General features: G+C 36.1%; 1 protein-coding gene across 5 annotated transcripts in view; it reads left to right on the forward strand.

The window, feature by feature from the left end:
• Positions 1–22,933, forward strand: part of SKAP2 (src kinase associated phosphoprotein 2) — a 118,972-nt gene that overhangs the window by 70,827 nt on the left and 25,212 nt on the right. For all 5 annotated transcript variants that reach the window (XR_005567116.1, XM_027738440.2, XM_027738442.2 and 2 more), the window contains exons 7-9: positions 8,004–8,128; positions 9,039–9,102; positions 9,481–9,585. Coding sequence is in view for 4 of the 5 variants with exons in the window: in XM_027738440.2 (XP_027594241.1) it covers positions 8,004–8,128; positions 9,039–9,102; positions 9,481–9,585 (294 nt within the window). In the remaining variant the exon portion in view is untranslated. The remainder of the gene's footprint in view (positions 1–8,003; positions 8,129–9,038; positions 9,103–9,480; positions 9,586–22,933) is intronic.

Genomic DNA, 22,933 nt, shown 5'->3' on the forward strand with positions numbered 1-22,933 from the left:
CCCAAAAAATTCCCAGGCAAACTTTCCATTGAAGTTTTTTTTTTCTTCTTCTTCTGTTTTTCTTATATTTGAGTTATTTTGTGGGTTTTTTCCTTCAAAGAATAATTTAATTTGCTCCAGTTTGTTTCATTTAAACTCATCTTCTCTTTAAAAACAAAAGAAATAAAGTAACAGTCTAATTCTAAGTCTGGTTTTCATTTTGCTACAGTTTCCCATCATATTCTGTTTTCAGAGTTCTGTTAGTATATCTGTGAAATGTTCCATTTTCTTCTTTACTCTTTCCTTGGGATTTACAGATTGGTCAAGCTTCAAAAACATAAACAATCTGTATTGAAAAATTTTTTGGAGGTGTGGCATAACACTGATTTGTCAGTACTGATTTATTTCTTTCACTGGAAAATGATCATGTGCTGTTTGTTTATATATATAGTTATACATTGCCTAGTACTTTAAAAGCAGCAATTTTTTTTTCAGAATATATTGCTAGTTCATGAAGATTTTTCTGCATTTTAAAATATTTGTATTTTTATCTGCTATTTTTTAGAAAAACAAGGTTGTGTTTTTTTAACATATTTTCCTTGTGGCTATGCTCGTTAGTTTATTTATGCTTTCTAGCCTATGGATTTTGAATTGGGCAGGAAAGTTGCCCACCTGCTGTTTTTCCATCTTTTTTTTTTTTCTTTTGCAACAACCTGATTATCAAATCTGTGTTGAAACTTATAATACCTGTGCTGAAAGTTAAGATACATGGAAGTATGTTCCCTAGCACTCAAAGGATTGGTGTCCTGTTAGGAATTGTGATATTCTGTGGGATCTCTTTCCTTTATGAATCTATATACAAATGTTTGGTTTATACATTTACAGCTTTTGTAGAATGCAGATTTTTTGAAGAAGGTTCTCCTAACCATAAAGTAAGGATATGGGAGGGGCACATAGCCTGTGGAAATTGTTTAGAATCATAGAATCATTTCTAAGATCATTGAGTCCAAACATTAACCCGGCACTGCCAAGCCCATCACTAAACCGTGTCCCTAAGAGCCATGTTTACATATCTTTTAAATACCTCCAGGGACAGTAACTCCACCACTTCTCTGGGCAGCCTGTTCCCATAATTGACAACCCTTTTAGTGAAAAAATTGTTCCTAATATCCAATCTAAACCTGGTGCAACTTGAGGCCATTTCCTCTTGTCCTATCACTTGTTACTTGGGAAAAGAGATTGACCCCTATCTCATTACAGTGTCCTTTCGGGTAGTTGTAGAGAGCATGGCATGGTTGGACTCCAAACAGTAGTTCATGGAGGAAGCAAACAAATCAGATGCATGAATTTCTGCCCTACCTCCATGTGACTGGTGCTGTTATTGCAGCATGGTGTAATGATTTAATCTTGCGGATATTGAATGACTAAATCACTCCTGAACTTGCCTTTGAATAAAAAGGTTTTTCCTAGACTGGTCAGAGGTACTTTCTTCAGCCCTGTGATGCCATCTTATATAAAGGTTCCAGTGCAGAAGCAACTTGCCATCATTGTGCAGAAACTGGATACCAGCCACGAGAAACTAGTTTACTGTTGAAACTGAGCTGTCATCCTAATGGTTTTAAACGTATGTGCTGCAGTTTATCATGCGGTTTAGCTGCAGATTGTCAGCATGGACGATGTGTGCAATGAGGCAATCGTGAGGAGGTCTGGCAACCTGAAACTGAAACGTGAAACTGTTTTCACTCCCACAATTATGGCCGGCAGTGGTACCTGCCATAGTACACTATTGTGTTGGATCCTTCTTTTGCTGTAAGCCTTGATGCTGTGCCAGATAACTTGGACTCTATAGAAAATCAATGTCTGTTCTTGCCAATTGTGGTTCTTACCAATAGTGTCGAAGTGTGCGTTTGAGTGGCTTTGTGCAGATTGCTGCCACTCCTGGGATGGTGTCCATAAACAATGCTGGTCTGTCCTAGCCTGTGCAATGTCTGGAGGTTTTCTATAAGCTGGGCCTTGGTTTCTGACAGGTTCCAGGGCTGATTCACACAACACAGCCAAATTCCCCCTTGTCAAGGTGAACCTTGCTTCAGACTAACAGAGATTCTGTGTGTACTCAGTCCTGCTGCCTGTGTTGTTTTTAATGGGTGCTAGTGCCTCTGTGTTGTGGGACATAAAGCTGAGAGGCAGCAGGGCTTCCAGGTCCATCTTGACTTGTTTTGCACTGTGTTTTATAACCAGACTGATAGATGAATAGTCTGTGAAGGCTATTTTGTGTCTGGTGCAGTGTGTAATTTGTTCGCCAAGGTTTGATTTTTGCACATCAGTATCAGTGGAAATGTAACTGAATGGTAAATGTGAGGCTACACGATACCTTTTTATTATTTATGTAGATTTGTTGTTTCCACAATGCTTTTAGTTCTTCTAACATTCTCCTTTTTATATTGGGAAAGCAAAAAGAAGTGTGGAAGTGTATAAAGCTCATAAGCACATGTAAGGAAGAGTTTGAAGGATGAGGCCTAGTCCAGGAGAATACAGTACAAGCTAAAGCCTGTGAAAATACAGTAAATGGCTGTGTGTTTGTTCACCTAAGAGACTACAAGCATTCTTTTAACAGTTGTGATGCCTGCAGGCTGGTGTCTGTCTTGTTTCCTTGTTTTTATCTCTATTTTCTCCTACATTTGGTGCAGCCTTGGGTAGTGAAATAATGTTATTTATCTGTGCTTAGACAGGTCTAAGCGAATCACTTACATTTTTTCTCATGATCAATGGTATGTGGAGTAGATGGAGGAAAAAGGCTTAAAGGTTTGACCTAATCACATGTCAGGAATAGGTATTGCAGGAAGCACATGTGTGTTTGTGCCTGTGCCTCAGTACCTCTTGCCGGCTTGTAGCCCACAACATTGCAGAGGAGCATGTTCAAATGTCAAAGCTGAGCGGGATTTCCAGAAGCGTGCCTGGTCCTCCTTTTCATAGTCTTTCCTTCCATAAACCTTTTATAGTCCTCTCTTTTCTTTTCTTCCATGCAGTTGCACCCTGAGTTGACTACCCTAATTGCCTGTCGTTTTTCTGTATGATCTCTGGCTGTTCCTGTGTCCTCAGACATCGAGATGGTATGGATAACCTTTCAGACCTCAAAGTGCATGTGAAGAAGGAAAGTTAATTTGTTGCTTTATAAATGAATGAATTAATGGCTTCATTACTTCTTCCTCACTAGGCCACAATGTTATATGCCCTTCTGTCTCAGCAAACTGGAAGGATCAGCTAAATGTTTAGCAAGACAGTAATTGATAACATTATGGTAATTTTCCCCCTGTTAATGGGCACTAAAAATTTATTTTCATTTTTATAACTTGAAAATGGTATCTGCTTGCTTGCCAGTAATATGATGTTGAAGAGGAGTGCGATTCAGAGGCTTTTAGAAAAAGTCTTAGGTTTTTTTTTTTAAATTTCTTTACTTTTAACACGGACATGATAATTTTGGATTTCTCTGAATAGTAAGATAATGATGGCCAGGCCAGTAGTGGACTACATCTATTTGTGCAAAAGAGGAAATTATGCATGCTCAATAGGACTTTGTTGTAGCAGAGTGATGGCAATCAAAGGCATTTATCTAATGTATACCGGATCTTCTGTTATGAGATTGTTAAATTCAGACCTCGAGAGGCACACTTGTGATTAATAGTGTGTTATTTAAAAAGTAGCTACTGGGTATAAGCAAACTGAATATAAACAAATTGGTGCCTTAAATAGTGTGTTTCAGTCATTGCCTCAATTTCTTAAATTTTTTTTTTAAATTTCCATTTCTCAGAGGGCCAGATTAAAGGAAAGAAGAAGAAAAAAAAAAGGCAATTACATTTCAGATCTGCTGTCTAAAAGGGAAGAAATTCTGTGCATGCATTTGGGAAGGACTGTTCCAAAAGCTGGAAAAGGAGTTACCATTTTGGAGATACTGACACTTAACTATTTTTAGAAAGCAGACATCCTGCACATGGAAAAGTATGTGAAACTACATTTAGCATGAAGCCATGTAAACCATAAAATCTTACAGGCTCCTAATTTCAAGATGAAGAGAGTTAAATTATAGATTCTAATAGTATCTATAAATACTTTATCACTCTCTGAAATCTTTCTGTTTGCCTTTGTTCCTTATGCCTTCCTCTGCAACTTCTTTTCTTTCTGCTATCCGAGCACTCTCTGTTCTTCAGAATGCACTAATTCTTTTTACATGTGCTAATAATATGGGCACAGTGCCTTAGGCCTCAAATTTACAACCCAGTCATTTCAAGATCTCATTGAAGGTTTACCCTTCTTTGTTTTAAAAGTTCCCATGGACTTAGTTACACAAGGTTTCTTCAAAACCCTTTTTCTCTGCCTCCCTTGAGACTCTCCCCAATATAATATTGGCCCTATTTCCATTGTTAACAACATTTAACCATTTTTTGGATGAATGAAGTTTATATGTAAGAAAAACGTTTAAAGTGGCTCTCAAATTTAATTCAGGTCTGAACTTTCACTATTTTAAATAGAGCCCTCTCATATTTATTTCTCTAAAATACCTTAGTTTTGACTTTTTTTCATCAGTAGTTTCTGACTCTCCACTCTGCTATACTACCTCTTTATGATTCTAAATTCCTGTTGCCAAATGATCATCACAGACCTAGATTTATTCTTCTGTTGTGTACCTGACATGGGAAGAAGGGGAGAGGAGGAGCATGAGGGGTGAGAGCAAAGAACAGCTTACTCTGAAATGAGATTTGGCTTCATTGTGGAATAACTTATGCGTGATGATATTCGTGATTCGTTTTGTTTTTACAAGACTGATATTATTATACTTTTTGCGTCTCTGTTCTATATTGTTCTGGAACAACTTAAGGGTTTCCTGTTGTTGAATTGAAAAGCCCTATCTTGAGAGAATAAGAGGCAGCAAAAATGTCATTCTTCAGAGAAGCGTGTTCCATTAGCATGCGTCTTCCTATTTCCTCCTAAGTATGCTGTTGTGTTACTGCCTAAGCAAAACTCTGGCTCTGATTTGGGGCTTCAGAATGAAAATTAAATCTCTGTAATGTAAATGTGCTTCTTGAAGCTACTTCTAAGGCTCCTACCATAAAACCCAATTATATCTAATTTTAAGTCTCCAAGTAAAATCTTTTAGTCTTCAAAGTTTTTAAACATCAAAAACTGTTTAATTCTCCCTAAGGCACAGTCTCCAGAAAATATTTCTGATATAAACAATTTAACTCTGCATGTGAAAGTTCACACAAGTCGCTGTGGCACTCACTTCACAGGGCAGCTTTAACCTGAAAGCGCGAGTCTATCTGCAGGACTACTTAGCTGCAAGCCTTTGCCAATAAACAAAGTTGAGATGATTGTTGAGTCTGATGATTCCAAGATGGCCCTTCATTCAAGCCTGCACCTGACTACTGTGCCTGGCCAAACAGCTACCCTGGGTCATGGTTTGCTCCATGGTGATCAGCTGATGGGGTTGGTCTCCCATCCTAACTGGAAAGGTGTATTCTGCAACAACAGCTGGGATTTGTAGACCTTCATTGCTTGTCACCATCAGAGCATGCAGCTGAGCTGCAGCTGGCCTGTGCCCTGCCATTCCGTATTTGTGGAGCCATTTCTCAGGACATACTAGGTCTTACATCTGGCTTGCTGCTACAGGGAGTGTGAATGCATACTGACAGTCTTTCAACTTTAGTAGGTTCTGAGTCAGGGCTGTGAAGTGTCTCACTGTCTTAGAATTTCCTCATTTTTAACATTTTAAGTATATGCATATTACTACACTGGACTTTAATCAGAGGTTACTGCTAAGACAATTAGAAGTAAAAGTAGCAATGCTAGCCTATTGCTATAAAGGTCAGTGAAAAAATTTAATAGCAAAGGAGATACATATACATATGTATTTGGTGGTGCATACAGGTAATTTTCATTAGCACTGAAATGGGATGTTCAGAGAGGTAAGACAAAACCAGTATAAATGCCAGAACAATTGAATAGAATATGTGTACCATGCACCATCCCCTTCCAAAGTACGGCATCTTTATGTTTAACTGCAATCCTCTTTGAAAGAAAGAGTACCAGTGCAGAGATCATCTGAGGTTCACTGTGTATAAGTCTATTACTATAAAAGGGATCATCCATGTCACAGAGAAGTAGTCTCAGAAATAATCCAAGAGACTAAATTTGAATATTTGCTTAATATTTATCTTACCAAAATGTTTTTACCTTTTGAACCTGGTGTTTATTTATTCTGTCTGCGTCTTCCTATCTTCTTGGGTTTTGATAAACCTCCAGCATGGGAGAGTGAGAAATTAATGTGTTTCACTTGGTCTTCTCCCTGAGGTCACAAGTGAGGGAACAATAAAATTCCTAGGCAAAAATGAATTTCATTAAAATGGAACCTAGTTAACCTATTGCAAGTTATTGTTTCTAATATCTGCCTTGCTGTGGTTTCATGAATTTTGCATGTGTGTGCTGTTTGATATAGGGGTGGACCATTGAGAAAATATAAAATATTAGTACTGTATCATTAGGACTTATTAAAGACATAATAGAACCTACTGTGGGGGAAGGGACTAGAAGAGAAAATAGAACAGTGCTCTGGATTTTCTCATATAATTGTGTTATTTGGTATTTACTTGCCCTGGGTGAGAGTTCATAAAAAGGTGGAAGGACAAAGAATTTGTGTCTGTGCGCATATAAGATTACTAGCAAGAGTATTTGACTGGTGACTGCCCTTACATCCATTGATGTTCATGTTGCTATGCTAGCCAATTTTTGCCCTCTTAGGAGTGGAAAAAGATTTTTTTTCCTATTAAATTTCCAGAAATATGACAAAATTATGTCAAAAATTGTAGTTATCCCTATTTTGTCTTCTGTAGAATTTTCTCCTTTTGTTGACAAGCGTAAGCAATGGACGCTCGATTTGCACCTAAGTTCTATTCAGAAATACTTAGAGCAGTTTTGCTCTTGTGCCTGATGCTTATTGTTAATTAATGCTTTTCTCTACTGTGTAAAAGAAAATCCCCCACTGAATGGCATTTTCTTCCATATGCAACTCTACTTTGTTCTTTGTTTGCCTGCACAAAATGTGACTCATGATGCCTATCTTCACTTGAATGCTGCACTGTGATCTGCAGAAATTGCAAAACTTAATCACTTTTACATTTTTGGTTTGCTTTTAATATTCACCAAAATCTGCCAGAGCACATAAAATCCGAGGTAGAGTTTGGTGTGAAGAGCTCAAAAGGAGTACACAGGTGCTGCTTGCCCAACATGCGGTATATTTAAACTCAGATCTGTTGTAAGTGATACTTTTATAAACCAGAGCCTTTGAAAAGTAGAATTGTTTTTAAAACAACCACATGGCTGTACATAATAAACTGTGGTAGGGCTCAGTACTTTTATTAGCTAATTAAACATTTGCTGTTTTGAGAGAAATGCTTTTGGAACCAACACACATGCACACACCTGAATTTATAACAAAATTCATTCTGTATTTCTGCCATATGGAAAGGAGGCACATCTGGGAGTGGGTGGGAGAATGTGAAAAGAAGCTTTTCCAATTGCTTAAAAAGGAGTTTGAAGTTTATTTTTTGAGTGAAGTGGTTAGTTTAGGAGGGAGCTCAGCAAGTTCTAAGTTAGACAGGTTTTCCCTTTGGTTTACTGAACCTGAAAGAGACGCTGATTTATAGGAAACGTGTCTTGCAAGTTTCAGTTCTTGGCTTTCCCTAGACACAAGTGTCATAACATGCACTTCTTACTAAATAAGACCACCATCTGCAAACATCCCCCTGTGGAATTCCTTAGGCATCCTACAGGAAAATGTACTTTTATGTACATCTTCCTTTAAAATAAAGCTTTATCTCCAGAAGCATCACTTAATCATTTTGCTAAAAACCTCCCTGTTCTTTGTAAAATTCATGAAATAGAAAACAAAATCTGAATAAACGATAACCTGCTGAGCCACTTACGTTTACTGTTGTAAATGAAACTCCAACTTTGTTTTTTATCTCCAACAGACAAACAACAGAAAGGTGAATTTGCCTTAGAGGGCTACACCATCAGAATGAATAATAGCCTACGGAAGGATGCAAAGAAAGATTGCTGTTTTGAAATCTCTGCTCCTGATAAGCGCATTTATCAGGTTGGACTTTTTTATGTTGACTTGAAATTAAATTGATAAAGCCGTTACAATTCCAGTTACTGAATTAACATTTCAGTAAAACAACCTGGACTGACATATTAATGAAAAAAGGAAACCCTTGCTTGCTTATATTGTGCATTCATATATTAGGAAAAAAAACGTGATTAAACATATGTATGTACGTGTTAAAATATTATCTTTTTGGTCAAGAGCGAGGTAATCTATCATCTTTATCCATTGGTCATTTCAATATCAGCATTTTAATATCTATTATATAGTGTGTCTGTGTGATTTTTTTGGAGGAATTAAATAGTAAAAAAAAAAAAGTTAAAATATGTATCAGTGTTAAATACATATTGTATTGGTCATGACTTTTAAAGAAAAATCTACATAAAGGCACATATCAGCTGTGCAATTCAGAGATCTATCAGCTAGACATCAATATAGAATGTAAGTTTAATAAGTTTTAAATATCTGAGATTGCGGTTGAAAGCCAGTTAATTAAGCTGTCAGGTAGTGTGTTGGAGTCTGACAAGAACATTTTTAAGAAAACTGTACCCAGCAGTCTAAAGAAATTCATGGGTGTCTTCTAATTGTCAAGGGCAAATTTTGTTCATCAGTTCTGGCTTTGACATTGATGAAGAGAAGCAGCTTTTTTCTGCACAGCTGCCAGCTGCTGATCAGAGTTTCAAATCCATCATCCTCTCCTTCAATTACGTAAATTTGTCAAAATTAGCTGTACATTATAAGAAGCATCCTTGCAAGAAAAGTACCAGAAAACATGAAAAGAATTACTAATGGTTTCTTGAGGAAGTGATGAGAATGTTACAGTCCCTCTTTTTTATTGCTAATGAAACTGTAGTTGTGTTTTTGTCATTACTGCTAGTAGTTATTAATAAATGTTTAATAGTTTACAGCTGCCACTCCCAAAGAAGCAGAGGAATGGGTACAGCAAGTCAAATTTGTAATTCAAGGTAAGCCAGCCAGTAGAGCAGTAGCCTTTACTGGCAGTAGTGCTTTGTGATGGTAGTTCTGTCCATTAACTTCTCTGTCATGTTAGTACACATGTCAAATAGCAAGTCCTAGTTTTCGATTGTGTTGTAGCTTTCATATGACTTTTCTCTTTTTGCAAAATTTTTGCTTTTCTCGAAGAGTACTAGAAATACTAGAAAGCTTGAAAGCTCTGCCTTATATAAGCTCCCTTATATAAACTGTCCCTTGAACAGGATAAGAAAATAAGCAGATTATATTGTAAGGAGCAGGTCATAGAAGAATTGTTTTCATTTTGCATAAATGTCTGCTTAGGTATTCTTTTCTACTAAGTGTTAACCTTTTAAATTGCTGCCACATAGATACAGGATCTAATACTATTCCCGAGGAGGAGGAAGAGGAATACGATGATGTTGGACAAGTGAACAGTGAACCGACAGATGATAGCATTTATGAAGAAGTTAAAGGTATGGTTGAAATTTTTTACTTTGTGACTTGTGATCACTTTGTCTTATCTACTTCTAGTTTGATAACTCTGAGTTGCTTAAAGTAAGTGAGTAAAGTAACACAATGAATAAGATACTTTTGGATTTTAGGTTTTACTATGACATTGAAAAAAGAATGTCTTCAGTTCTGAGTGAGAACAGTTCAGTTTTCTTTAGCAGGAACATCAAAATAGTGCAGAATGTGTAAAAGTGAACTCAGGGGACTTTTGGCTCATTAACATTTTCTGGTATGCAATTTTTTTAAATTAAAAAATTGACTTGCCTTACAGCTTTTCCTAGCAACTTGCCCATTATTTTTTCTTTATTCTTTTTGGCTTTTGTATTAAGCAAAAGTTTGCTATTGCTCTAAATGTTACTATAAGTTTCCATCTTCTACCTAATACATGATATTATAATCTTACAAGAAAGCAATGTGGTTTTTTGAAAGGGCTCTGGAAATGAACTGTAAATAAAGCAACATGAGTATCCACACTGTTTTGTTTTATATCTTCCAGAATGACTATGATTGTACAGAAACTTTTTGCTTTCGACTTTTCAAAATGGTCAAATGATTATGGCTTTAAATGTCCACGTGTATTTATCAGAGGGCAAAACAAAAGAAAAAGAGATTGTGAAAGTTCTTGGAGTTGAGTAGAAATGTTCAAGTACTAGGGGAAAGGTGGAATGGTTTATTATATTTTGAGAAGCTATGAAAAAAATAAAATTTTCAGTTATTATTAGTTAACAAATGATATTTTAAAGTGATGTGACAATTAGTAATCACTTTGTATGAAATAATGTTCTGCATGCCTTGCTGTTTGGAGCACTGCAATTATCAGCAATAACTTGAGAGGAAAAATTAGTTGTGTCATGTGATGATGACTAACTTCCTGTATCTATTAGGTTGAATCTTCTGACCGTTGGAGAAAGGAACATTTTACACTATGTCATGCTTCTCATTTTAAGGTTGTTTCAGTGGAGGGAAACAACAAGGGAGCAGCGAACATAAGTGTCGCGTAAAAATGATTATCATAAAATTCTAAAATTGTAGCAGCACCCAATTCTTTAAGGGCTGGGGTTTTTTTTTGGATTGTGCCTAGACTACTTCAACACAGAATGCATGTTCTGCTGAAATGATGTGCAGTTGTCACGCATGCTGAAAAACTCTTCTGCGGTGAATATAAAAACTACGTTACAGGGCTTCATCTTATAACTAGAAGATACAGCCAAACCTTATAACAGTGCTTTTTGGATGCTCAGGTTCTTACAGTAGATGATCTTGTATGCTTGCTTACATTTTTGTTAAAGAAGCTCTAGATATATTCTGGGATAAATTACTCTTTTGTTTTTGAGCTTCACTTATCTTACCGATTCACTTGAATCTCAAACAGTAAGTAGATCTGGAGCAGTAATACATACAATATTGGGAGAGGGCTATTAGTTAATATATATATTGAGTTCTTTGCTTTGAGCTCTGTCTTCAGAGAATTGCTGCCTTGGTGTGATTGTGCAGCAGTTTAGAGTATTTTCACATTTGGTCCATTTTTATGTCAGTTTTCCAGAAGCTGTTGTCTCATAATGTGGTTAATAAACCTGAAATGCAACAACGTCACAAAGAAGGGATAGTTCAAGGAATCTAGTTTCAGTTTTTAGTTAAATTAATTTATTTCCCCGTGATCTTGGAGTGGTGCTTCATTTTCATGTTATCAAGTACAGATTATTTTTCTTTATGCTTTTTCCATCTCATCTATTTGAACTGTGAACTTTTCAGAAAAGGCTATCTTACCTTTTACAGTGTAGCTCTTAATTTTGACTCTGATGTGTTGACATAACTAAGTAAAAATAAAACATAAGTTTGCAATAGATTTTAGTTGATTCTTTAATTTTTTTGTCTTCCGCAAATATGCTTTAATAATTATATGCTTAAATGGAATTACAAGCCTATGGCTGCAGTGCCTTAGAGCAGTCCTTCTCTTTTTAATCCATATCATATTGAAGAGTGTTAGGTGAAATACTAGTTGACAAACCTCACAGGAGTTGGCCTTATTTGTTTCTTGTATAGCTGTTCATCTAAACTTGATGGTAAAAGAGCACACTCCAGTTTGGTCTAGTCTCCTTTAATTAGGCCTGATTGGTTGCATTTAATTACAGTTGGCCGTCCTTTCTGTTTTCCCAGGTAAGTGAATTACTCTTTTTTCCTTTCATGGCCAAAGGGTGGAGCATCATTATCCCTGCTGTTACCTGACCTAATAATATAGAACAAATAAGGAATTCAGAATGCCTGTTAAGAAAACAGAAAAAAATTATTTGTACAGCTGCAATGCTATGGTAAGCTCTGGAATGCAGAAGGCAAATATGCTAGATCCTTGTGAAGAGGGAGGAGAAATTAATCTGCATCTCGTTTTTGTCCTCAAAACATTTTCATGTTAGAGGCTTCTAATCGTCTGTTTTCACTAGCTTTATAAATACTGAATTTCAGGTACCCAGCTCATTGTACCTTGTTATTATTTATTTGGCTATAATTTGCATATTCTCAAGTAAGTAAAATTTTGCATTTCTGTGGTTCTCCAGTGGCTTTTATGTCAGCATTTCAGAAGAAACTTAAGCCAGTTCATTTAGTAATACTGGGTTTGGTATTTGAGTAAAGAGTGTTTGAATTAAAAAGAGGATATGGAAATTTTTGCACAGGTTTGTAAATTGGAAAATTTTGATAACTGTTGCAGTAATCAGGACTAACTGATGCTGTATTCTCTAGCTATCTCATTGCTTAGCTATTTTTTTTCCTGCTTGTGGCAGGAGACAGGGTAGATGAATTTTCCAGGCAGAAACTGGATAGCTTCAAACCAGTATCCAGAATGGTAACAGTCTATTAACCTATTAAAAGCATAGATTTCAGTGGTATTCGCTTTGTACTGTGTGCTGGCAGGAGGAATGGGTTGATAGTTGGAGGGTGTACAAAGAGATGTGAGAAATTTAGTCTTTTGATTTGTTAAGTCACTTTCTTCTTTAATAGCACATACGAATTCATATTTACCATAGAAGTACCATTTTCCTGGTTCTCAGTGTTAGTCAAGGTTTTACTGTGGTTATTCAGGTAAAATAAAAAACATCAGAACTGCCAAAGAATTACCAACTTCCCTTGCAAGAGTCTTCAGGAAGAGAAGTCTTTATACTGTCTTCAGCAAACTGGGCTTTAGTATTTTCGATGTTTAATAAACTCATGGACGAAAACTTGGCTAAGCAAAATTAAAAATATTGTCAATAAAGGCCCATTTTTGCTTAATTAGCTATTTATTTTCTACCTTAGTGCACTCTTTATGATTTTGCAGTCCACACCTGAATGTTATAAGGTGTAACATAAAACAAACTCTGAAACTGCAGTATTAAATAACTCTGTGTGTGGGTAGAGCTACCTGGATGCACAGAGTTTCTAGTTTAGTGGACTTGTCATAAAAGAGAACACGTGCCAGCTTTAAAGTTGTTACCATCTGTTACAACCCTTGAAGACAGAATTATTTTATTAATTCGAGGTTTCAGTGACATAATTTTAAGGCCTTCGGTATTGTCTTCTGTGGTTTCATGTCTGTGTGGAGCACATACCCAAAACTGCAATACTAACTACTGCCTGCCACCTTAATGCTTTCTACAACCTCAACTCAGTTTGTGTACTGTCTACCATGCTCTAGCACAATTGGAGAAAATAGGTGTTAATCTGAGCTAACATACTTAAATTTCAATCCTGTGTTGGCTTTTTTCTTCTGTTCTCTTTCTCCTCGCAAACTTGCATTATAGCAGTAGTTTCCGAGGTATACAGTATAATTTCCACTAAAATTATTCTAAAGATAAGTTTTGGTTCTTATTTTAATGGTGCTTATTTGGTGCATGGAGGTAAAAACTGCCCTTACAGGACAAGTAATCCTGAAGCAATGTAACGTGACACAAGATTGTGGCTTTGTGCCATCCCTTCTCAGCCTGTCCATAGCACAAACAACTTCCGGGTGAGAGAAGAAAAGCACGGTGAGATTCAGTGCTGTGGTGATCTCCAGGCAATACAATTTGCATCAGTTCTTAGTTTTCTGTAAATTAAATTTGAGGATTGATTCAGTCTCTAATCAGGAGGAGGATGAAGGGAATGGAAAGTTTGCCTTTGTCTTTTGATTCCTGCTGTCAATCCTCTGCCAAACAGTTTGGTCAAGCCCAGGTATCTGGCCAGTAATTCTGTTTTGCAGTGTAATTGGAAGCTTAGGTTGGGAAACTCTGTAACTGAGGCAAAGCCCAGGGAAAGGTAAGAAATGTCTTAACTTTCATGCTATAAGAAGTGTGATGCGCAGAGAAACAGTTTGTTTACTTACTTTAAATAAATTATTTTAAGTAGGTTTAAAATTATGTTGATGTTGTTTCAGAACCGATTTCTGACATTGAATATGAATGTAGAGAGTAATCATCCTGTTTCTTTCTTATGGTTGTTGCTTTAAGTAGCTTTCTTGCTTTATTTTTTTCTAATAGTAAACCCTGGCAGCTAGGAGGCATAACTTAACTTTATACCATCCTCATTCTCACTTCTTTCTGGACTGCTTGAGTTTTGAAGAAGCAAATTGTTTTTATGATGTTATATCCCTTTCATGAGCATGAAGCTGGGAGAAAAAAAGAACATATCTCTGACTTAACTTTTCTTGGGAAGAAGGAAGTAATGATTACGTAGTGAAGTTTGAGTGTAAGTTTGATGTGTCACTCATGAACACCAACTCACAGCAAATATTTGTATTCTCAAAATAAAGTGTCAAAACTATTGACTTTTTGACACTAGAAGTGAAGATTTCACAGCACTGTGTTAATGAAAATTCTTTTTCAGGACACCTTAGCTTATTTTAGAGTTTTCAATGTATCACAGTCTGGGTATCTGGGCTCAACACAGTGTTTAGTGTCAAGCAGCCTCAGTTGTGCTTTACAGCTGTGTATCAGTTCCTAAAACCAGTAGCCTAAAAGGAAGAAATTACTAATTGGTCATTACAAAACAGAAAAGTAGGTTTAAGTCAGCAGAGACATGGATGATTATGGAATCTGAGACATTATATTGCTGTTAAGTCATATATCTTGGTATATGGTCCAAATTCCTCCCAGCAAGTGTTGCTTGCTTTAAGTAGCTAGGGAATTCTTTACTTCTTGTCCACAGGAGTTATATATAATGCTGTTGTGCTGACATATTTTTTTTCCACGGAAAGAATTCTAAATACTTTAAATTAGTAAATTATTATAAAGTGTAAAATATAAGTAGGGTCTAGAATAAATGAAGTTCAAAGGACTGGATGTAAGATCAGCATTTTTGAGGACAGTGTTGAAGAAAGGTTTCCAAAGTAATTACTGAAATTTTTTTGAATAATTTCAATGAGAAAACCTTTTAGATTCAAGAACACAGCAAGGGAATTTTTTTTTTCTTTTAAAACAGTGATGATTCTTCAAAACAGTTTTTACCATTAATTATATCTCAGTATTTTTAAGAAATTAATATTTTTCACTTGCTTAGCCATTGTATTATTTGTATATATGGAGTATTTTTGCATATACTATCTTGCTGATAGGTGGAGTACCAGAATAAGGGCAAGGGGGTGCTACAGGACTTATTCAGTTTACTGTAATTCAGAAGTAATTAAAATAATAAAAAAACAGTGAAAAGCAAATGTGAACTACCTTTTAGTGTCAGGGACTAGTAAAGGAAAGTGTTTTTTTTAGGTCCAGTGTGTGTTGTTTTCCCGTCTTTATCACTGGGATTTGGGATCTACTAATAGTCTTTGATGATATGCCAGACATGGAAATGATTGAAAAACAATCTCTTTCACCTGGATATTGTTGAATCCCAACAGCTATGATGAAATGGAGCTGTGCCTGAATTCTCTGTCACTCTGGGTTCTGAGGCAGTATGCTTATGGGATTTATGTATACCTTGAAGTGTCCTTCAGCTAGTACTAAATGTTCACGAGACATGAGTTATGAATCCAGACAAATATATAAAGACATTGCATCCACAAGGTGGTTAGAAACGTGATACCTGGACCTCAGATTTTTCTTGGCACAAGTAGGGGGGCATTATCTTCAATTAATGTAATCCTACATCTAAAGAGGGAAGCCTTCTTTCTATTGATGTTGGGTGTCAGTGATGGAAGAGGAAGTAAGACAATCTAGTGTAGCTGAAAAGATGTCCATTGAGTGGGAAGTGGCAAGTCTTTATTAGGAAAAATAAGGTTTGCAGGCTCTTCTACATTTCTTTTAAAGTGAATATAAAGCGGCAGTCTGTGAACAACAGGTGGCCCATAGCTGTCAAAAAACCTACTGTCCGTGATACAATTCAGCCCTTGCTCCCTCCTCACACACACATTTACAAACGTGCAAGTGAGGAGGCCAGTAAAAGTAGAATAATAACTGAGTGTTCATATTTAGTCTGATTTGCATGTGAGAAGTAAATTGACTGATGGGACTTCGGGTGGGTTTGTCTACAGATAAATATCCTTAGAAAATCTAAGAGTGTTCTTTATTTAGTGATATACGTCTGCTGCAGAAAGTTTGGTCATTTGCGAGAAAGCAGTTAATTACAGTATCTGTAGTAAATAGAAAATGTGTGCTATTAAGTTTAGGTATTACTTCTCCTCTCTTTGAACTCCATGCGAGACATCATAGTTTTCAGATGTTTCAGGCTTCATAGATTTCAGAGTTTACAACTGGAGAAAATAGAAGTGACCTTCCTGACATTGTGGTCAACTGTTATAATAAATTGAAGGAGTCCATGTTGGAAAGGCTGTGTTTATCAAAGTCTCAGGTTAGCAATGGCTGAATTTTATGTCTGTATTTCAGAGATTAAAAAAAAAAAAATACCCTGAAGTCTAATCAGAGCAAAAAAACCCCAAGCAAACAGAAAACCAACCAAAAACCCACCACCAAATAAACCAGGGGTTTACTGTCTATTGTCTATTGGCATTTTAAAGCTTATTTGCTTGAAATTAGAAGATACAACTTAATAATATCTAAAAAAGAAATATATTTATTCATGCTTTTCTGTGTTTAAAGAACTCTTTCAAAAACTAATTAGCACACAACTCATTGAAATTAATTTACTTACCAAAATAAGATATTGTGTAGCAAGTACTGATCAGTTATTTTTATAATATTTTCTGTGCACCAGTGCTAAACAACATTTGACACTATTGATTTGTAAAACCAATCTGATGTGGATAGAATGTGACAGAAACTGTTATTAAGAGATAGAATCCTGTCTCAGAAAAACTTGTCATTCTGGCAAGACAAAATCACACAAAGTAATTTTACTTGTATTATACTTTTTTCAGTGTTGACTCTGTCTCTGACATATGGCTTCATATTAAATGTGAACAAAGCTTTGTTTATACTTACATGTCTTCAATGGATTATGTACCCCAAGTTTGTTCTTTTGAAAGCAAAATAATTTTCAATGGTAGCACTGTTTTTATCTAATTAAGAAGCAGTGCAATAGTTCTAATGCAAAGCATTCAGAAGAAATGCCTTGGTATGTGAGATAGTTTATTAACCATAACTTTGAGGAATTGCTGCAGTTTAGCAAGTTCAAAGCAAAATGTCAGTTGTATTATGTATATTTATGAAAATAAAAATACTGGACCTGCTCTACTGCTTGGGTATAAATGTGATAGATATTATATAGATAGATCAAGGAACCTTTACTTTTTAAATTTGTGATGGAATGACTGCATATCAGGCTAATAAAACCATTAGAGTTTTTTGAGAAACAAGAGCAACCAGAGGTTATGTGGTGCCTCAGGCTATCACTTCTCAACTTGTCTGTTTTCCACAAGGTAGCTATTAAAGAACCATAATTTGTACAACTGAATTCTCAAATAAGACCCAGCAAGGTGAGTTTTAAAGGCTGAATTAATCACTCTGTTCTGTAGATACAAATCTCTCATTTGAATTTTTCAGCCTTAAGAAAGGCATCATCACAAATCTTTCTGTATATGTCTTTTCCTCTCAGTGTGCTACTAACTTTTCTTCCCATTTTCCTCAAAATGGAGGAATTAGGTAAACAAAATACTACTATTTAACCAGAGCTTCATGAGTTCTTCTGGCTGTATGCGTGTATATCTGATGTTTATTGTGTGTTACAGTGTACTGTGTTTCCAATAGATGTCTTGTTTAGTTTACACATGTATAAGGAAGGTAACACAGGAAAAGGCTGCTTGTTTATTTGTCTTGGATGCTGCTGGGCTGGGTAGGAGTCTTTGAAAGAAGCAGGGTGGTTTGCTCCTAGGAAAGGAAAATGGTCAGCAGGGTTCAGCTCCTAGACCATACAGTGGACCCGGCTGAGAGGGCAAGATGCAGCAATCTGCTGTGGTCTAGAGTAGAGAGAGGGATGGATGCTCCAGGGAAACACAAGGTGAAGGCACACAGATAAGCTTCAGCAGCAAAGGGAAGAATGTTTTCTTAAGAAGCCAGAAGAGTCTGAGGAAAGTTTTTTGACAAATCAGTGAGATTTGGATTAAACAGCAAGATAGAAGGAAAATTTTTTCACCCAGAAAGGAGATGTTTGTCACAAGGGGTATTTTATTTCAGTCCTTTTTTAAGGAAGAGGTTCCATCTTTGGTTTGTGGAAGCGTTTTTCTTAGCAGGCTGTAACAATTATTCTGTCCTTGAATCTTGAAGACAACTGTGAATAAAACCAGGAATTAAAGGAAGGAATCGCATTTTCAAAACAAAGCATTATCTACAGGAAAGCCTGTGGATCCTAGCATGAGGGTCGTGCTTCCGTTGTCCCAAAATATGCTAACGGAATTTATACTTGTTTGCATACCTCTCTCAAATTTTATTTCCTTAAGAATTAAGAATAGATGTTAGGAAGAAATCTTTGCTGTGAGGGTGGTGAGGCACTGGAACAGGTTGTCCAGAGAAGCTGTGGATGCCCCACATTGCTGGAAGTGTTCAAGGCCAGGTTGGATGGGGCTTTGTGCAGCCTGATCTAGCGGAAGGTGTCCCTGCCCATGGCAGGGGTCTTGGAACTAGATGATCTTTAAGGACACTCCAAACCCAAACAATTCTGTGATTCTATGATAAGAAGTGACACATTTCCATTACTAAATGTTGAACGGTAGTTTTAGATAATTCAATAAATGAAAGTTCAAGATGGATATGATTTTGTCATAACATTTATGTGGGTTATAAGACTCAATTTCTGGTTAAACTGTCTAACTCAGGCCTACAAGTAATGCTCTTACAGTGCAACTGGGACTGTGTTGTGTCTCTGGCATGAGAGCTGGGTAATCCGAAAGTACTATCAATGACTGAATTCAAGTAATACGGGACTGTAGAAGCCCTGGGTTCTTCTAAGATATAACTTCATGTCAATTCCACATTAACCTGGGAAGCAGTTTTCATCTCCTGCTTATGAACTATTGCCGTATGCTGGTGTCCTGCGTCATCTCTCTGAGGTGCCTTGTGGTGTGTGGCATGTAGGGCTAGTAAGATCTGACATCCAGAGTTGCCGGTCCCAGCCTTGACGTGATGTTTGAGAATCAAGCAACGTGTTAGTATTTGTAGAAATGAAGATGGGAATGTTACCCAAAATATGGTATGTGTAAACAGTCTGCATTGCAACTATAATTTTCTGCGTATTTCTGATTTACCCGATACTAGTGAATCATAGCAAGAATATTTTCACTTTATTTCATCATTTTAGTTGGAGGAAGGGTTTAGCATAGTTGATGTAATTTCATTTAATGGCCTGGACCATAAACAGTGCAAAGTGGCTGTGGTGTAGGTTTGTTACTTTTAATGAAAATACCCAAAGGGTGAAAGGTGCTGAATTTTTTTTTTTTTGTCAGTGTGCAGTTAGTGATCTACACAGGGAATGCAAAAATGCCTTGGTAGAAGAATTTTAAAAGGAACTATGAGAGAAGCATCTGGGAGCCAGACTTTTCTTGTGGAAACATGCCAACAACTGTATTGTGTTTCGTTTCACTAAAGTGAGCTATGCCTTGTCTTTTCTCCCTTTTTTGAGTAAATTAGTTTCTGGAATCAGAGTATAAATTCAAATACATTAACCATGCAGATTATTAAAAGATATTATATGATTTAAGCAAGATGGTTTCTTTATGAATTCTATGTATGTAAATATTATCTCAAGTCACATTTGTCACTATTAAGGATATGTAATTTTCAGAAATGGCTTTTAAATTTACGTCTTGCTGCTGATCAATGAGTATAAGAAACTTTACTTGACATTTACAGACTTTTTCTATCTATCATAAATTTAAGTCTCAGAAATATAACCAAAGTACATGATTGTCAAATAACACTGTAGTACAGTTATACAGTATAGATGAGTTAATTGAATATTTGATTGCTGGATATATTTACATAGGGAAATATTTATATTTTCTATGTAGATTTTAATACCCACCACATTTATTTTAGCAAAACATTTTAATAATAAGGTTTATAAAATGTCATGTTGAACACTTAAACTGTTTACGTAACTAAGAGCTATTATGGGTTGAGAGAACAAACAAATTTATTTTAGTTACAGTGAATTCACATAGATCTTTATTATGTTTATGTGTAAGAATGCACTTATGTGCATGCCACATGTATTTAAGCAAGCAAAACACAAATTCCTGTGAACCTACAATGGAACCATGGACTCAACTTAAAAATTGTTGTTTGTTTTGTCCCTTCAAGATACTAATTTGCATTCCGCCCAATAATTACAACTGCTTTTTTGTAAGGGTGAGGGGGCACAGAGAAGGAAGCATTTTTTGTTAATCACCTAAATGATTAGATAAGTCTGTAGAAACATTAAACCCAGAAGCTTTCCTCTACATTGTGGAGGAAGTAAGAGCAGTATCTTAAAATATTTTATTCCTTCTTTAAATGTTTAGATGTGGATTTAGGTAAGATGCCTCGATTTTGTATGCCAAATTTGAAGCTTTAGGAACACTTTTACAAGTGGAACCAAAATTGTGCTTTTGTTGAAATTTGACATGAAACTACCTTCAGAGATGCTTCTTTTCAGGTGAGGAAGTTGTTATCTAATGTCTTGATCAAAAAAGTACAGGTAACATTTAAAAAACTACTAATCAAACTTAAGGAATTTGTAAGGAGCTGGATTCTGAAGTCACTTAAGAAATTTTCGCCTGGTTTGATGACCCATCAAATATTTTTTTTTTGTTTTCTGAGTGTAATATATTCTGACCAGTTCACTTAGCATTCTGAGATAGTTGATTTCTGAAAAAACCCCCATGAAATAGTGACTTTATTTGTAAATACAAAAAAATGTCTGTGAATATAAAGATGGGATATGAATGAATGAGTTTCTGGAAGTGGATCTCTCTGTAATTTCTTTTATTCTTCATTATAATCATTGTGTGCATATCCACGATTGAACTTGCTTATGATGACCTTTATCTTTTCTCTTGAGAAGAATTACTATTATGGGGTCTTTCTTCATGAGGAAATAAAAAGGTCAGTGCAAAACCCATCTCTTATTTCTATGCAGTGCACATTGCACTTCGGCATATTTGTATTGAATTTTATTAATAATAATTAGATCATTTTGTCAAAGAAATTTTAGTATTCCAAAATGAGGCATTCTAAATGGTCTTCCCTGGTAGGTACTCCTGCTTTTCCTGCCTTTTTTCTACCTCTTCTCCTTCTAAGCTTGCTGTTGATGTAACTGAGATTTTACATACTTCCGTTCCTCCTAATTCTGTCAGACTAGCAATTTTTTCCTCCTTTAACCTTAAATGGATAAACTGTTATTTCTTTTGCACCTATGTTTGTCTAAGAAAAAAAGGGAATGTAGATAATGTAAAGATTTTTGGGGGGAGGTTGTTTGTTTGTTTGTTTAATTGGAGATTTTAGATTATTTGTTGTTTGGAAGACTAGTGCTAGGAACTGGACAACTAGGAGCTGGACAACTTGATTCAGCTGTCACTCAAAACGTGACTGAAGACTGCTTATTTGCGAGGGGAGCTCCAAGGGGCAAGCTGAGTTCATGAAATCTTCATATATTCATAACTGGAACAAGGAATTGCCTGTACCTCTGTGAATTGTTTAGTTGTCCTAGTGAATATATTCTGTTCTGTTGTTCAAGTGACTGAGAACATTTTTCCTCCCACTGTGGTAATTTTTTCTGGAAGCCTGAAGGGTCTTGTGAAGCCCTGGAAAGAGCAACTTTCATACTAATAACCTCTGTGTTTGGTAAATGTACAAAATTTGGAGGGTCTGAAGAGGATATTTATTGTCTGTGACTACAGAATGGGGCAAAGGCAGGGAAGCAAACGTACTGGAACACTTGGTACTGGGGAAAGGAAAGAAAAAGAAAGAGGAAAGCTGTTAACTTACATTCAGGTCTCAGCAAGTAGGGAAGGTAAATAAAGCAAAGCATTCTCCTACATTTCCTGAAAATTGGTAATATGGTGCACGGTAGAGTGAGAAGATCCACTTTGCAGCAACTGTGGATGACCCTGCTAACAATGCTCAGTTTTCTGTTTTGCCTGAGAGGAGTTGTTTTTCCTCCAAGGACAGAGATGTGTTCTTTGATCACTTAGTCTTCATCCTGTCTGCCCTAAAACATTATAAAAAAATACTTTCTGTAGAAGAATATTTTGTTGCTTGGTTTTTTTCCCAGTAAAGTAGGGAGAGGTTATAAAATACCTTCTGGCTTTTAAAAGCATGACTTTTTAATCCATTGTGCTAGTGTAGGTCATGTGGATGGCACTGTGTGTAGTAATGTAGGAGAAATGCGGTGTCCTTTTCACAGATGTATTTAGAAAGAGACATTTGTTTTTCTCAAACAGTTCTTCAAATGTACTCATTTCTCTCTACTACTTCACTCTTTTATTATTCTTCATGGCAATAGTTGTATGATCCAAACAATGGTATTTTGTTCAACACTAGAGAACTGCAGCCTTGAAGTGTGTTTGTTATTTGTCCCTATTGGGACTGAGAATTTTTTTTGTTTACTTTACTCTTTAGTTTAGCAAATGCTGTAACTCCAAAATGCTTTTGTTAGGAAGGGGTGTTATGTCTGCTTTTTGATTTTGATTAAGCCAAACCATAACATGTGCTTATATTCACTGGATGGTGACACAGAAAGGTTGTTTTGAGAGAGTTTTTTTTCTCCAGAAAGCGGCTAAGTGACATTCCAGTACTCCAGTATCACTTCTTCTCCTTCTCACCTCCTTTTCCTGCAGCACTGATCCTGAGTTAATTTAGAACAAAATTCTGTGTGGATGATGAGGTAGCTTTCCAAAGGTCTTCTCAGTAGGAGGCAGTGCTTCGGTTTTAGCTGAGA

This window comes from Pipra filicauda, unplaced genomic scaffold (assembly GCF_003945595.2).
Source record: "Pipra filicauda isolate LSUMZ 115617 unplaced genomic scaffold, ASM394559v2 scaffold88_size2543281_pilon, whole genome shotgun sequence".
Classification (NCBI taxonomy): Eukaryota; Metazoa; Chordata; class Aves; order Passeriformes; family Pipridae; genus Pipra; species Pipra filicauda.